General features: G+C 39.2%; 1 protein-coding gene across 2 annotated transcripts in view; it reads right to left on the bottom strand.

The window, feature by feature from the left end:
* LOC139947896 (EVI5-like protein) overlaps positions 1-16098 on the bottom strand; it is a 55277-nt gene that overhangs the window by 21128 nt on the left and 18051 nt on the right. For both annotated transcript variants that reach the window (XM_071945741.1, XM_071945742.1), the window contains exons 9-11: positions 14992-15089; positions 14061-14121; positions 10931-11155 (exon numbers count right to left, since the gene is read on the bottom strand). In XM_071945741.1, the coding sequence (XP_071801842.1) occupies positions 10931-11155; positions 14061-14121; positions 14992-15089 (384 nt within the window). The remainder of the gene's footprint in view (positions 1-10930; positions 11156-14060; positions 14122-14991; positions 15090-16098) is intronic.

The raw sequence follows: 16098 nt of genomic DNA, 5'->3' as shown, positions 1-16098 counted from the left end.
ACAGGGTAAATACACTCATGTAGATCTTTAGTTCAAGTGCATGTACAATGATGAAAATGGTATGCGTACAAGCATTACAGTCCAAATATCGCTGTGAATAAATTCCTGCAAAATCAAACTCCAGTCAAAGTAGCAGGCTTTTATGCCGAACCATAACATTCCACATGGAGACACAACACCCCCACCATCAAGGTAGGCTTCCAGTCTGCCTAAAGTGTTTACAAACTGCACCCCACCAGTATCTCAACACAAAAATGGGCTTCTGAATTCAAAAGACTTATCCAAGCCCGACTCTCCCTACACAGCTCATGGACAACACCTCCTTCAAAATCTATTTTTGAGGGAACCGGAGTGGTAAGGTTTTAAAGGATTAGCACATGCCACTGTGATCACTAAACCATTCCGGTTTGGAACGACTGGTCCCCAACGCTGTAATGACATTATACACCACAGGGGTATATAGCACTGTAGTGAGAGCGTGTCACACGATGCATGCATATGTATGATGTGGCCGGTGATATACCTGGCCGGGTACATTGTGAGAGGAGTTGTCTGGCACTGGAGAGAGTGTGTTCCAGATCTCATGCCGAGAAAAAAATTGTTTCTTGTCTGTTTGGCTTGGTCGGCCGTATGAAATGTGCGACACGGTGTGCGATTTTAATATTTGTTTTACTTTGTCCACATGTTTATCCAGTATTGCTCCTATGTTTACTGTGCATAACGGTTTTCTTATCATTATTTTTAATACTCCCGAATAATCACATTAAATACTCAAATACTAAAATTTTACCCTCAAGTGTCAAGTCATGTTTTTTTTGCCAGTTTCCAAAGATTTCATCTTCTACTTCAGATAATATTTGTGCCAATCAATAACTCAAATGCAGGTCAACCATTAGGCTAACAAGTTTTTTAAACATAAACAATTTAACAAAAATAACAACTTAAGTGAACAACAACAAAAATGTAAACAGAAGTTTTCCACTAAGACCATCTTTATATCATGCAAGTTAGTTGTGAATCTTGAAATGTTTTACTTTTCCGATGAAAATAAATATTGTGCATGCCCATTGAATCGTGTTGAACATTGACTGATGAAATTGCAACTGCTACAAGTCCCTCCTGTGAAGTTCAAGAGATTCAAGGCTTTGGCATGTTTAGTGTTATTACAAACATATGTACCATCTGTTGTGAAAATGTTTTATTAAAACCTCTGGAGCGTGTTTTCCAGGGGGCTTTTGGCTGGGAAAAAAAAGGGGTGCTAACTTCTTTGTTGAGTTTATTTAATTGTAGGAAAGGGAGGACTAGTAAAACTGAGAAGTCTTACTTTCTGGAGTGCTAAAGAATCTAGCTTAGAAGAATTGTCATTTTGTAAGACTTGATTCAAACTCAACATTTGTGAACAGTTTCTCAGGCTGACTGATGCAATTAACAAAGAGAAAGCTTTTTATCTTAAAAACCCCCCAATAATAATAAGAATCAGGGTTAACTTTTTTTGGAGAGAGATTGAGGTGAACAATAATTTCCGTTGTTATGGTTTTGCGCTGATATCTCAAAACCATCCACCTTTTCAAATGCAATTTTACAACCCATTTCAATTGTATTTTTTTTATTGTAAATAACTACAAAAAAACCAAAAACATATGATAACAAACAAATGGCTAAAAAAAACTAAAGATTTACTTGCCTTAAAAGCAAAAATAGGGCAAAAAATAAAAAATGAAATGATGAAAAAAAAAGAAATGCTGGATGCCTCTCAGTATAAACACAAACTTTTTTCCTAATGGCCAATGCAAACTGCTGCGAGGCAAGGCATGACGAGCGAATGCATGAAACTGGTCACCGTGCTTTTAAGATGAAGTCTTTGAGGGGTTTGAGCCCAGACAGACAGACGCTGAATTTGATTACCAGTGACAACAGGTCAATAATAAGGTTGTGATGATGAGACTGGACTACTGTCTCATCTTTAAATAATATTATGGATTTTCATTTTTAGATAGAATAATAACTGTCTTATAGTCTTTTTCTGCTAAAAGTAATATTTAGTTCTGAAATCCGGGTATGATATTTGTTTTTTTTGGGAAAAAGTGGAAATATTTTTAAGGGCTGTACATGTGTACACATTGTGTAGGCTCTAGTAGACTTGTCAGACTAATCAATCAATTTTTTTCTTCAGATTTGTGAGAAAAAAAAAAAAAAAAAAAATCGGAAATCAGATTAAAGTAGGAAGAATATTGAAAATTCATCAAAAATCTTTCCTTAAAAAAGCAAAGTAAAAAAGGAGATATTTCAGGCTATTAAATCACAATTTCAAAAACAAAAACATCAAAGGACAGATTAAGGTCAGGAGAATATCATGCCGGAAAATCCAAGAAAATTTGTCTTAAAAAAAGAAGAAGCGAAAAAACAATTTCTTTGTGGTAATTGATGTTATTATTGGCTGCATCTTAAAAACAACCCAAAGAAAATTCTTCAATTGTTGTCAAGAATATCTTAGTCCAGACACTGATATAATTAATTTCAGACTAAAATTTAAAAAATCTGCTTCAGAGTGTCAATTATTGAGAGGCTTTTGGACAGGAAAGATATCGAACCAGTATTAAATTAATAAATCTTTCCTTAGCTGAAGAAGAAGCGTCAGATGTCCCAGTCCCTGAAGGTGAAGTTCTTTACTGCCACTGTGGAATCAGTACTGCTTTATGGATGTGAGTCCTGGACACTAGCCAGTCGTCTAGAGAAGAGACTGGACGGCTGCTATACGAGAATGCTTCGCTCTGTTAAACAGATTCATTGGGAGAGGCATGTCACAAACCTGGAGCTCTACGGTGGGTTACCGAGAGTTAGCACCAAGATTAGGGCAAGAAGGCTGAGACTAGCAGGTCACTGTCTCAGACATGATGAGCTGGCAGTGAGCAAGCTTGTGCTTTGGGCCCCTACTCATGGTCACTGTTTCCGAGGTAGACCACAAACCACCTATGTGGACACCTTGTGCCGGGACTCTGGACTGCGTCGGGAAGAGCTACGTACAGCAATGGAGGACCAACGTGTTTGGAGGGCCATCATCCGATGCTCAGCATCGACTGAATGAATGAATTAGCTGAAGAGGTTGACTTGGGGCCGGGATAAAACGTTACGTAACAAAAATCAATGTTTGGTTTAGCTCTGATGCGTGTGCAATTAACTCTAATTGACTTGATTCATTATGCATAAACGCAGTAGGTGGTAGAATTCATTATGAATTGTCGGTATATAGTATGCCCCATATGCTCAAGGGACTGCAAGGAATTGGTTACATATTAATTACCTTTGGGTGTAATTGGTACAGTGGACATATTAAATGTGCAATGTGTTTAACCGCATCAGTGCATACCAAGGCTCCATTTCATTGAGATAAAGTAGAGAATGTTTATTTTACAATTTCTTGCTGAGCAAACAAAAAATGAGCAGGAAACCAGCCGCAGATTGGTATTATGTGACATGGTATTTTGGCTGGTAGCCTTATGCTAGTAAGCATAATTTTGTTGTGCTTAGCCTGGGAATGATACATCTTGGAGGCAATGGGGGCAAATGTTGCCCCCTGGTTATTGCCTTTGTGCCCTTTGAAATGTTCCAATAAAAATGTATAATTTCTGTACAGAGGTGCCCTTTAACCAAGGAGAAATCACCTTGTTGCCCTTGCCCTTTAAGAAAACGCAGCTCTATGACATTGGGTCCATCGCAGACCCATTAAGAACAAGAAAATTGTGCAGAGCAATTTTGTTTTACTAAGCAAAAAGCAGTCACAAACAATACATATTAGGCAAAAAAAAAAAAAATTTTTTTTTTTTTTTATAGATTTGTTTTCGTTTTTATGAAAAAGGTTATTTTAAACTATCTCAGCTGACACAATCTGAATGTCTTGTCTGAATGTCTTGACCTAAATGTTTCATTGATGTATTGTGTGTTTGAGCAATAGAAAAAAACAATGGATATTTGACATTTTAAAAGAATGGCGGCCATCTTGAAAAAGAAAAAGAAAGAACCTCCTCCTTCCTTTTTTTTTTAGAAACCCAGACACTAAACATGTTTCTTTTTTTACTCGGCCTTACATGGCTGGTAACCCATTTCTGCCCCTTGACTTTCCAATGGAAGTGCCCTTTGCAAAATGGCCTTGTCCTCTCTGAGGTGAAATTCCAGGCCTAAAGACCTTGTACTGCGTAATTAAACTTAAAGTAATGGCACAGAGGAATAACTGAAAAGCCAGAATATTAACTCATCAGCTAAAAAGGTTGCAAGGTGAAAATATGTGCTATCAAAATCAAACACTCTACTGTGATTTCTAGGAAATGCACAAACAATTTTTTTTTACTGCAGCATCTCTTTTCATCTTCAGCCCTTTTAGTGTTACAGAGACCATAGCGACAGTCGAGCTATATTAATTCGTACTCAATCAGCAAACACAGTGGGATTATCTCCCCATGTACAGCCAATCGCAAATGCCAAGGTGAAAAGCCATCCCTTCTCTCTCCCTGACGACAACCAATCAAAACACGGCAAGACGGAGATGACATCACAGTCAACCAATCAGAACACAGCAAGAAGGGGATGACATCACAGTCAACCAATCAGATGCAATGTTTGACAGAAGAGAGGAATGACATCATTGGCTTAAAATAGTATTGATCATCTTTAATGTAGTCTGCTCTCTCTGCAGTGTACATGATTAGTTGATGGGGGCGTAATGCTTGAGCGTGAGGCCAGGTGTTTTTCCGATCATTGTGGCTACAATTTGTCCACTTATGAGCAGCAGACCTATAAAGTTACATCTTGAGGCCAATTTCATAAGCAGATATAATATGCTTACGGAGGAGTGCCCATTAGCAGAATTGCTATTTTGAAATAGCGACTTCTTACTGTAAGCAAAGCCAGACTTGCTAACTTGGTCATTCTTGTAAGCGAGTGACTGGCGCAAAAAACGTTAAAACCTGCACACATGCATTGAAAAATCCTAGAAAGTTTGTGAAAATACACTTTTGCTTACTAGCAGTAAGCATACAAAATTGCTCATTGGTAAACCGACTTAATGCAATTAGGCACTGGTAATAAAGTCTGCTTAATTTCAAAGTCATAAATCTTAAAGCAGTTCATCAAACATAAATACTTGCTTAGCACATTTAAGCAGGGCACCAGCCACATGCAGGCCATGTGCAGTACATGATTTCAGTGACATTCTGGGTGGTCGCCTGTTTTCTGCTAAGCAAGATTTGTCAGTGCTTAGCAGCTTTGATATAATTTATCAAGTTGCACCCAAGTCAACCTTCAGTGCTGGTTGGTTTCAAGGATTGGCAACAAATTTGTAGGGCTATTTTATACAGTCACATTGCTCTGGGCAGTTCCACTGAGACAACCATAAAGCCAGCGTTGATTACCCAGCGATTGGTTTTTGTCCGAGTCAAATAAACAAGATTGTATTTCCATGTACTTGTATAGAAAGCAATGACATCATCGGCCAGAAAAAGGTCAAAACAGTCAGAGCCTATCTACTGGCTTATTAAGTGTGTGAAATAGACAGATTGACACATATTTGGTTACAAACTCTTGACACGTATAAGACAGGAACAAATAAAAATCTCTCCACGCCAATTTTCCACAACTCAACGGCCTCCTCTTCAATTTCAACACCTCGCACATGCCAAAAAATGGCTTCCTTATTGGGAAGTACAAGAACAATGTATTTCCCTAAGAATGTTTCAATCATACATGTATAATACGTACATTCACACAATAAAACTAACATTTGAATTTTTGCTTGTAAAAGGTGGTCCCGCTTTTGAGATATCATTGAAAATCTGGAGTGAAACCAGCAGGAAGAAATCGTGCTTTTGAGATATCATTGAAAATCTGGAGTGAAATCCACAAGAAGAAATATTCCTAATATGTAGGAACAATAATCTTAAAAGCATTACCGATAATGCTTCTTGTATTAAAAATTTTAGGGATAAAAAGTGATAGTTTTTACCACAGCCGCATTTCTACGCTTTGCATTATTACACTATCATCATCATCATCATCTTCATCATCATACATTTATCTATCCTAAGCTGCCGTACTTCTTACCAATCAAGTTTTTATTGACGTTAACTTTCATAAGAGTCATATACCGGTACAGACCCTTCAAAGTGCATTACACAACACAAGGGACCTACGGCTTTACGTCTCATCAGCAGGTTGGCTTCCCATTAATTGATTTTGCAAGGAAGGGGTTGGGGGTGGTAATAATAATAATATGGAAGTCTTATATAGCGCACGTATCTACCAAACAAGGTACTCAAACTTTCAGAAAGATAGGTTATTGCAGTGATGAATTCTGAGTTTACAAGGTGCTACGGCGCATACAGCCATAGCCACAGCCAGGAACACCGTGGCGAACCCCTTCTCTTTTCGATAAGTGCACTGGGTTCTTTTACATGCGTTACACAACACATGGGACCAACAGCTTTACGTCCCATCTGAAGGACGAAGCAATGCTTAAGTGTCTTGCTTAAGACACAATGGCTGGGGATTCGAACCCACACGCTGCTGATCAGAACACCAGAGTTTGAATTTAGTGCTCTTAACCGCTCGGCCACGACACTTAGGGGGAGGGGAGAAATAGACCTGACACAAGGCCTGATAATCCACGGAGGCAATGAAGGTGATTGCCTCCATACCCTTTGGTCATTGCCTTGGTGCCCTTGAAATGCTCCAGTAGAAATTTACAATTTCCTCATAGGGTGCCCTTTACCAAGGCTTGATGCCCTTGCCCTTTCAAAAATGAATAATACAGGTCTGCTTAAGACTAATTGATTTTGCAGGGGGGGGGGGGGGGATAGACCTGACCTTCATGATAAAACCAAAAGCTTCTCTGGACGAATCTTGGGTGGTAAAGCTTTGATTAAGTTTTCAAGATGAATAGCGTCGCTCTATTGAATGTGACAGTGCGAAACCTGAAGCTTATTATTTTACATTTCTCTTTCTTGGGTCAGATGGATTAATTTATGATTTGTTTTTTAAACAGTCTGGCATCATGCGTCAGTGGATATTCACTGGATACTTCATCGGATCAAAATCTTAATTAATTTTTTTTGCCTCCAGGTTTTGAGACTGTTATTGTTATTTGTTATGTTTTATTGGAGAGGGGGGGGGGGGAAGATAACACATAGTATCAGACCTAAGGAACTGATTGATCTTATACAGAGTTTTATAATCTGGCTAGACTCTTCTATAAAAGAAATATTTCTGTTTTTAGTTTACAGAAATTTCTTTTAATATGCAAAGGTTTTGGGATGAGGTTGGCTCAGTGGTTTCTCTTCCTGCTGGTTGCCCTCTTCGGATTTTGGATTTGTTTTTCAGTCCCTCGCTGTTTGTTATATTTCTGGTAAATGAAACCAAGAATTCTGTAAACAACTACAAATGCGCGGAACTAACTACTAAAATTCCCTTCAGAAGGGCAAAGCAGTTATGGTATAGCATCTTGCTCAAGGATACATGTGCCACAACTGGGAATCGAACACACACTCTTCTGAGCAGAAAACAACAGTGCTCCAATCCAGTTGTCTTAACCACTCTTGATAAAAAAAAATCTGACGACAAAACGAGTTCCATGATAAGAATTCCCTTAACCAGGGGAAAAGTTTCCCATCAATCCTGAAAATGTACCGATCTGATTCCTGAACACTTTACGCCGAGATCGTCCCTGATTGCAACGTGCGATCTCGGGGCTACAGACAGTGCTTAATTTGACACGAACGAGCGGTTCTAAGTCGGAGGATTTCTGTCACTTTTTCATTAATTTCAGGGCATAGCAGCTGGGACATGATCGGTGTGGAATAATAAACTTGAAACAGGTGATGAGGGTTTTCAGGGTAAGGGGCTGCATTGATGGAGCATGAAACATGGTAACATCAGGGTACCCCCTTGGGTATTAAAACAAATTAAAAGAAAACTAAAGGGGATGGTTGAAGCAAAAATGTTAAAAACAACTTCTGTAGCCAAACGTCCGGTACTATTTGAAGCAAAGTATGCCTTTGGTTTTGGTAAATGTTTGATTGTTATAATGGATAAATGTAGATGTATACAAAGAAACTAACCTGTGAAAATTTCAGCTCAAAAAGGTGCTATAGATTTTGAAATATATCACGCTTTTGTTCGCGCTGGAAAATAATATGTAATTTAAACGCACAATCTGAGAAACGTTTCACGCAGAATGTAGATGTAGACAATAAAACTAACACGCTTACGAGACATCACAAAAAATCCGAAGTGAATATGTCCACGCAGGAAGAATTTTCTCTAATAGGTTTACACAATCTGATCATTATTACAATTCTGAGAATGTGTGCCTACAAATGTGTGTACTATGTGGATGTGTGGTCGCCATTTAAGACACGGTGCAAAAATGGAGACTATTCTTGTTTCTTTTTTATATTCCTCAAAGAAAACGACACCAGAGGAATCTCTACAGCCCCCTTGAGGTCCAAAGGCCTTCACCGAAAGGCAGATTTGTTCACAATAAGATGTTTATTTCAAACCATCTCGCATATTATACGCGCATGGTTTCCAGAAATGTATCGACACTCCAGTTTCTTGTCAACAACCGGGTTCTCTCAGGAGGAGACGAGATGAATTCCTACATGGCCGACGGTAACGAGTAACCACTTAGTGTTCCCTCACACTGAGACACTCTGCTTTCGCCTCCAGGGGCTACGAACTCCAAGACATTTTCCAATTTCTCAATGTAGGTCGAGGAAGAAGAAAAACACTTGAAGCAGTGTGAGCAGTTCTCGGGAAACACAAGACAATAGTAGAGAAGTTTGAAAAAGTCTACGGCTATAAAAATGCATAAACACTCCTATGTGTCCATGAGATCAAGGAGCTCTAAAAAATTCTGAAAAAACAAGTCTGCGGATGGGAACGGAATTTTTTTCTTCAAAATATTGACCCAAAGTGGCTCAAGGTTTGGTCATCGTACTGTTACTCACTTCATATTGCTAATTTGTTTCAGTGTCATTACCATTAGTCATGTTTACTCTTTGCTTTTATTGAACTACTACAAATTGCCTTAAAGGCAGTGGACACTATTGGTAATTGTCAAAGACTAGCCTTCACAGTTGGTGCATCTCAACATATGCATAAAATAACGAACCTGTGAAAATTTGAGCTCAATCCGTCATCGAAGTTGCGAGATAATAATGAAAGAAAAAAACACCCCTTCACTTCAGAGGGAGCCGATTCTCACAATGTTTTATACCATCAACCTCTCCCCATTACTCGTTACCAAGTAAGGTTTTATGCTAATAGTTATTTTGAGTAATTACCAATAGTGTCCACTGCCTTTAACTGCTTCAAAAATAAATGACTATAAAAAAAATACTTGGTGAGGTCACAGGTTCACTTTCTCCTTGAGTTACTTTGGGGTTGAACAAAGAAAAATAGAGACAATGCCAACACTAGGGCTAAACAGCTCAGTTGGTAGAGCACCGGCAAGTAAACACTAACACTCTGCCAACACCATGAGTGCGTTACGTCACAGTTTATACGAAATACAAACTGACTGGTGCCGTCCGTAAAAATTACAGTTTACTTGAACATTGTCACAAGAGTCCCAATTGTTTGGATACTGTATGCATTAAATATGGATATTGAATTACGCTCATAACAACTCCGATGATGTTACATATTAAAAGCGATGTTGACCTCTGGACGTTTGCGGAGAAGCAGTCCCAAGGATTTTGCCGCTAATTGATTTTACCAGGCAGGGATGAGATTACTGTCAGGTTTTTCTCTCCTCTCTTGTGGATGAGAAGATTTCAGATACTAGTCAGGCTGTCTAGTGTTGGTGTTTAAGAAACTTAAATGATGGATGGAATCAACGATGCAATTGTCCGTAAAAACTTTGCTTGGGTTTTGTTTGTGTTATTGAATGCAGTGTTTAGAGTAGGATTTTGATATTATTTTTTCTTTAAAGAAAACTACATTTGATGTTTACAAATATTTTTGTGATACATGTACATGTAGTTGGTGATTCATTGTCATTGATTATCAAACAATAAAACAAATTAAAAGAACCTAAAGAAAAAAAAAAAAACCCTAACCCCATAAAAAAAAGACAAATCAAGGCCACATACATTTGAAACGCAGTCGCTAGCAAGTCTTTACTTAAAATGGAGCATGACTGCCACATAAAAAATGGTAACATAATTATGTTAAACAATATCATTATGGGATTGAAATGCAACAAAACCTAAAATCCATTACCAAAGATGTAGTAAACATTTTGAATGCACTTGTGAATCTTAAACATAAAGACAATGAACAATTAAAACTTGACACAAATATTTAAAAATTGTCTGCAACATAACATTGATAGTCTTGTGTGTATGTATGTTAGCTGTACAAAGCTTATAAAACGTACAGTATACTATAGCCCCAACATGAGATACAGTGACAAAAATGTTAAACCAGTCTCCACTTGCCAATGATGTACAAGTATAGCGCCCTCTTGTGTTTAAATCAAAGTGAACCACACTGAATGCAAATTGATTATAATGTAGATGCAGCTCGCAGCTAAGAGTTGAATTGCGAAGGACGCGGCTACAACGTGTTCGAGAAGCAGGCATGCAAGGGCGCCTTTGGCTGCAAGCCACATCAACCCATTATGACCACAGAGCAGAGCCAAGATCGAAAGTGTTTGATTTTTCCCCCGAGGGAGGAACACCTGATGTTCTGGAAAACCCTAGTGGCACAGCAGAGAACCAACGCACAACCCAACTCAATTATGGCACCGACCGGGAATCGAATCGGGGTCACCTTGGTGAGAGGCGATCGCCTTACCCACACGCCAACCGTGCCACCCACATGACTTGTTTTTATTTGGAGAAAAATACACTTAAAAGTAAGTGAGACCAATACTGACCTTATCTCGTAGATCACTGATGACCGTCTGAGCGCCCTCTAGCTGCTTAGCGGTCTCCTTATTGTGGTACTTGATAGACTCTAACTCCTTCTTGATCATGTAGCTGTCTTCAGCCTCCTGGGCTCGTTGGAGCTGACCCTGGATCAGTCTGTCTGCTAGAACTTCGTTCTCCTCCTCAAGGACTTGGATTCTCCGCAGGAGGAGTCGGTTTTCCGTTCGCAACCTCTGAAAGAGTGAAACAAAATTTGGCTTGACTTATAGTTTCTTCTATTAACAAAAAGAAAAGAAAATATTAAGGGGCTTTTTTACACTTGGGTTTCCCTGGAGTACCGTAATTTTCGGATTATAAACCGCGGTTTATATGTTGATTTTGACATTTTTTTGAACTCCTGCGGTTTATTCTCCGGGCGGCTTGTAAGCCGACGTATAAATATTTAAGAGAAAAAACGGCATTTTTTAAAAGAAAGATCGTTCGTAAACTATTTTAATAATAATGTTTTTTTTCTTCAACGAGAACAAAAACCTGCCTGTGTGATGACAAAATCCTGTTGAAAATCCCACCACAATTGTATTCCGATCCGTGTTTCCTTTGTAAAACGTTTATCAACCGCCCTCAGCTCCCCCTCTCAGCGCAACTCGGGTTAGACTAGACTGGTGCCCGTCTATTTATCCTAGCGATCTCTACATGCTGACGTCAGACATTCAAGCTATACTCGTGTCTCAGCGAAATAGACTCGTCCCCTGTCTATTTATCCCACGATCTTTATATACTGACGTCAGACATCCAGGCTACACTCGTCGTGTCAGCCGGCCAGCGGTTTCTTCAGGTCAACCACGCACACCTCAACAGCAGAATGGTGAATGGACGTACGCAAAGAACTATGCCGCGCCGGGGGTCAAACAAAACGTTTTCAAACCGCCTGATTGTTGAGTCCAGTAACATTGGGAATTTTATTTCCAGGCGGCGCAAATATGATGGCGTAGCGCAACCCGTCGGCGAACATCGCTCAATACGGTGCCCCCCAACATCGGTTGTGCAATTTCGAGATTGAGCAGTGCAATTAACAGATTGCTAGCTTTACGAACTCGCATGTGTACATGTGCATAATGTCCACGCTGCAGGATACATTACTACACACACGCTACATCCGTCCGCCCGTCCGTCGTTGCAATATCTGTTGTGGATCCTCGTTGTGGGACTACAATAAAAGGGAGGGAGAAACAACCACTTTTCTTATTGAAAGACCCATTTCAACCTTATTTCCCGTCTACTCCGATGTTTAATAAAAGTGAATCCCCTGTCCTTATGATTACGCAAACAATAAGGTAGCGTATTTTGTTTCAACCGCTATACAATAAAAGTGAGGGAACAACTTTAGCCGTCCCCATTATTATTTCGTTTATATTTTATAAAGGAATTATTTTAGGAGCTGTTTACATGTTTAAAAAATGTTCCTTTAAACATTGTAAACAGAAACAACAGTCATAGACAACTCTCGTTTGTGTTGTGGTACATGTAGCCCTGAAAAGGACTGTTTGGTTTTGGTTTGTCTATTTTCTATTTAAACAAAACGGAAGGCAAAGGATTCCTTGGATATAAATCTTCGCACTGTTTCTTTATCACTGCTTCTGCAGACGAATCCTATGTTGAAACGATAGTCAACGCACTGTCTGAAGTTAATTTTTATTGCAACACGATCTCACTTACCTACAAATAAAGTAGGATTTAACTTTGTCAATTTTTAAAACTGTTTTTGGGTTTTTTCAGTATCACAATAATAAATGTATTTTCAGTTGTAACTTTCATCAATAATTATCCAACACAAACAATAATGTGGTCCCGCAAAGGGGGTGCTGCCAGCTTACAAAAAGAATACTATCCTATAATAGATCATTTCAATTACGATCAATAGTGTAAACTTCAATACATTTCTACGCAATTACGACGCAACTCCCACATTGCGGCAACTATACAAGACTGACTGATGTGCCGCCCGCCTGTCACTGCACATCGCCACAAAGAGGACCGCAAACAAGCACGGCCCCTTTGTGTGTACGCATGCGGTGATTGGCCGTTTCATGATTGGCCGTTGTTGATTGGCCGGTGATAGTTCCATTCATAAAATCTTGGCTCGACTTCGGACGGATCGAGTAGAGCGGCTGCCCATTGTACAACAAATAGCTTGAACGTCTCACCCACGCTTCGAGGCTCGGGGCCCAGTCTAATCAAACGTGGACAACTTTTGTCTACAGAGGGCGATGCGATGCAGGGCAAAGTTCAACTATTTCTCGGTGTGCGTTGTCGACCGATCTTTGATTCACGGACAGTTTGTTCCTAAAGAAGTTCACAAAACATGGTCAACACAACCGATCATCAAATCGCAAATTCTTGAAAAGGGTTGTTGATGGAAACAAAGTATAACTCAGGACTGATAGTGTGAGATAAAAAAATCACCCGTAACGCGCGGCAGGTTTGCGTACTTCACTTCCGTGTTTTGAGGTTAGTTTTTTCATGTTTTTTATTTTTATTTTGGTCGCGGTTTATACGCCGCGCGGCATATACGCCGACACCTAAATATTTTTTTGTATATTTTGAGGAAGTGCGGTTTATACGCCGCGCGGTTTATAATCCGAAAATTACGGTAGTCAATTTCCAGTCAGTACTATATTTTTCTTTACTGTTAGTTTTTTTCTAAATAAAGAATTTTGTGTGGGATAAACCTAGGCTCGGCTTTTAATGTTGGAGAAACATTTACACTAAATGAAGCTTGGAACCAGAGTTGGAGCAAGAACCTACACCCAATTTTGGAAGAAGCTCACACTGAAGAGGTCTGGATGGCACAAGTATAAACAGCGCCCTCAGTTGATGAAGTTTTGCCATCTGTATTATTCACAGGAGACAGCCAAAGGACTATGCAAGTCTGATCTGGGCCCCACTTCATCAAGCATCACATAAAATTTCTAGCCCAGTAAAATCTTGCCGAGCAGAAATGTGTTACCAGCTAAAACACCATGTGATTTGGATCCTTACTAATTGTTACTTACTAACAGATTTCTGACCTTGGGCCCCATTGTGCACAATTTTCACCACAAAGCAAAATTAAAGCGACAGCAATGTTTTTATTCTTACCCGCATTTCAATTTGATCTTCATTCTCTTTTGTCTTGAAGGCAAGATAATCTTTCTCTAATCTGTGGGGGAAAACAAAGCCATTAATTAATCATTACAACTTTCAAACACCAAAACCTGATGTTTAAATCTAGTTTCACTGGCATTAAAAAACTGAGAATATTTCTACTCCCCCCCCCCCCAAACCCGGATGCTAGTCCACCAGAGATAACTGCCTGTCTCTACTCCTGCGTGGAGAGAACAATTATGATAAATTGCCCTGCTTAGCGACGCAAGTGTCGCGACGCAAGTGTTGTGACTGACCAGGGCTCAATTTCATAGAGCTGCTAACCACACAAAAAATTTGCTTAGCATGACATTTTTTCCTTGATAAAAACAGGATTATCAACCAAATTTCCACGCGATTTTCAGGATAAGCAAACAACAGCTGAATACCAGTAACAAGCAATATGGCTGGTAATCCTGTTTTTATCAAGGAAGAAATTTCATGCTAAGCAAATTTTTTGTGCTTAGCAGGTCTATGAAATATGGCCCAGGACAGGATTTGAAGCTACTTTCTATAAACAACATAACTTGAGTCAAAAGGCCAAAACCATCCGACCCACAACACCCCACTTAGTATATTATACAAGTACATGTAGGCCTATCGCTCTTCATCAAAAGCTCATTTCCAGCTTTCCCCTGGCCCCGCACCATGACACGCTATGGCGATCGGGCCTTTTCAGTCATAGCTCCAACACTTTGGAACAAGCTACCCACCCACATTCAAGCAGCTCCTTCATTGGACACTTTCAAATCTCAACTTAAGACCCATCTGTTTTGTCAATCTGGTTATAGCGCTTAGAAACATCCGTATTTAGCGCTCTATAAATGTTGTAATTATTATTATTATTATTGCACTCAAAATATTATCAGGGAAAATTTGAACTCACTTTTTCATTTTCTTGGTGTTGTACTTAACTTGATAGGCTGTCATCATGAGCACCTCGGGCTCTGCTTCATGGAGTTTGGGCGCAATTTTCTGTAATAACTGAGCAGATTGCAAAACAAACAAAATGGCTTTGATTATTAGCGAATAGAACCATCAAGGCTATGGATAATGTTGACATTAAGGAAGTGGAAATTAAATTGTTTTGTATAATGCAATCTGTCTGTGTCTGCTACAGTCTACGCTGTGTAACAAACTATAATAGGCATTTATGCCGCCTGGCTGCTCGCTTGTGAGAATAAATTGTGTTGTTAATGTTAAAAGGTTCTACCATTTGGTGGTCGCGCCAACCAAAAATAGCTCCACCTGCATACAGCTGTTGATTTGGCAGCAATGACTTTGCTTAAAGGCAGTCTGAAAGTTGTCTTGTTTTTAATAACATTTCCTTGGTGTCAGGAGTCTCTTGTTTGCTTAATATTTGAGCAATAGGTTAAACAATTATTGATACTTCTTGTGGGTGGCCAAAGATAGAAAATAAAACTGGAATGAACAAGTTGTTTTAGAAAAGGAACACTATCCATTTCAAACGAAGTCCCTCCTTCCCCTCCCCCCCCAAAAAAAAAATCACAAAGAAACTGAAATTAATGGCACGCAATCTATGACCTTACCTTTACCATGGAGGTAGAAATAGCAAAATAAGAAAGAAAACCACGACCAAATGATTCTACTTCTCCCTGAATCGACCAGGAAATACTACAACGTGATTATACTGAATACACAAACCTCATGCTGAACGAACTTTCACTTATTCACCCCAAGTCAACCATAAGTCGTCAATATCCCAATTAGTTTATCAGAAACGGCAGTCCCATGAGAAAAACATTCATCAGTCATGTAAATTCGACCAAAAAGCCACAACAACTTCTGAATGTTGATCTTAAACAGAATTGAAGCCTGTTTTCTTTATATACTGAGAGAGAGAAAAAAAAAAAAAAAAAAAAAGTTTTCTTTCTCTTTCAGTATTCAAGTTAATCCAGGTAGAAATAACACAGTGGTTTTGCTTTGTTGACATTTCACTCCAAGTACAGTGTGCCTCGTGTTTGTTCAATAA

Source organism: Asterias amurensis, chromosome 15 (genome assembly GCF_032118995.1).
Source record: "Asterias amurensis chromosome 15, ASM3211899v1".
NCBI classification, from domain to species: Eukaryota; Metazoa; Echinodermata; class Asteroidea; order Forcipulatida; family Asteriidae; genus Asterias; species Asterias amurensis.
Note: the sequence above shows the minus strand (reverse complement) of the source record. Positions and strands in the feature narration are given on the sequence as shown.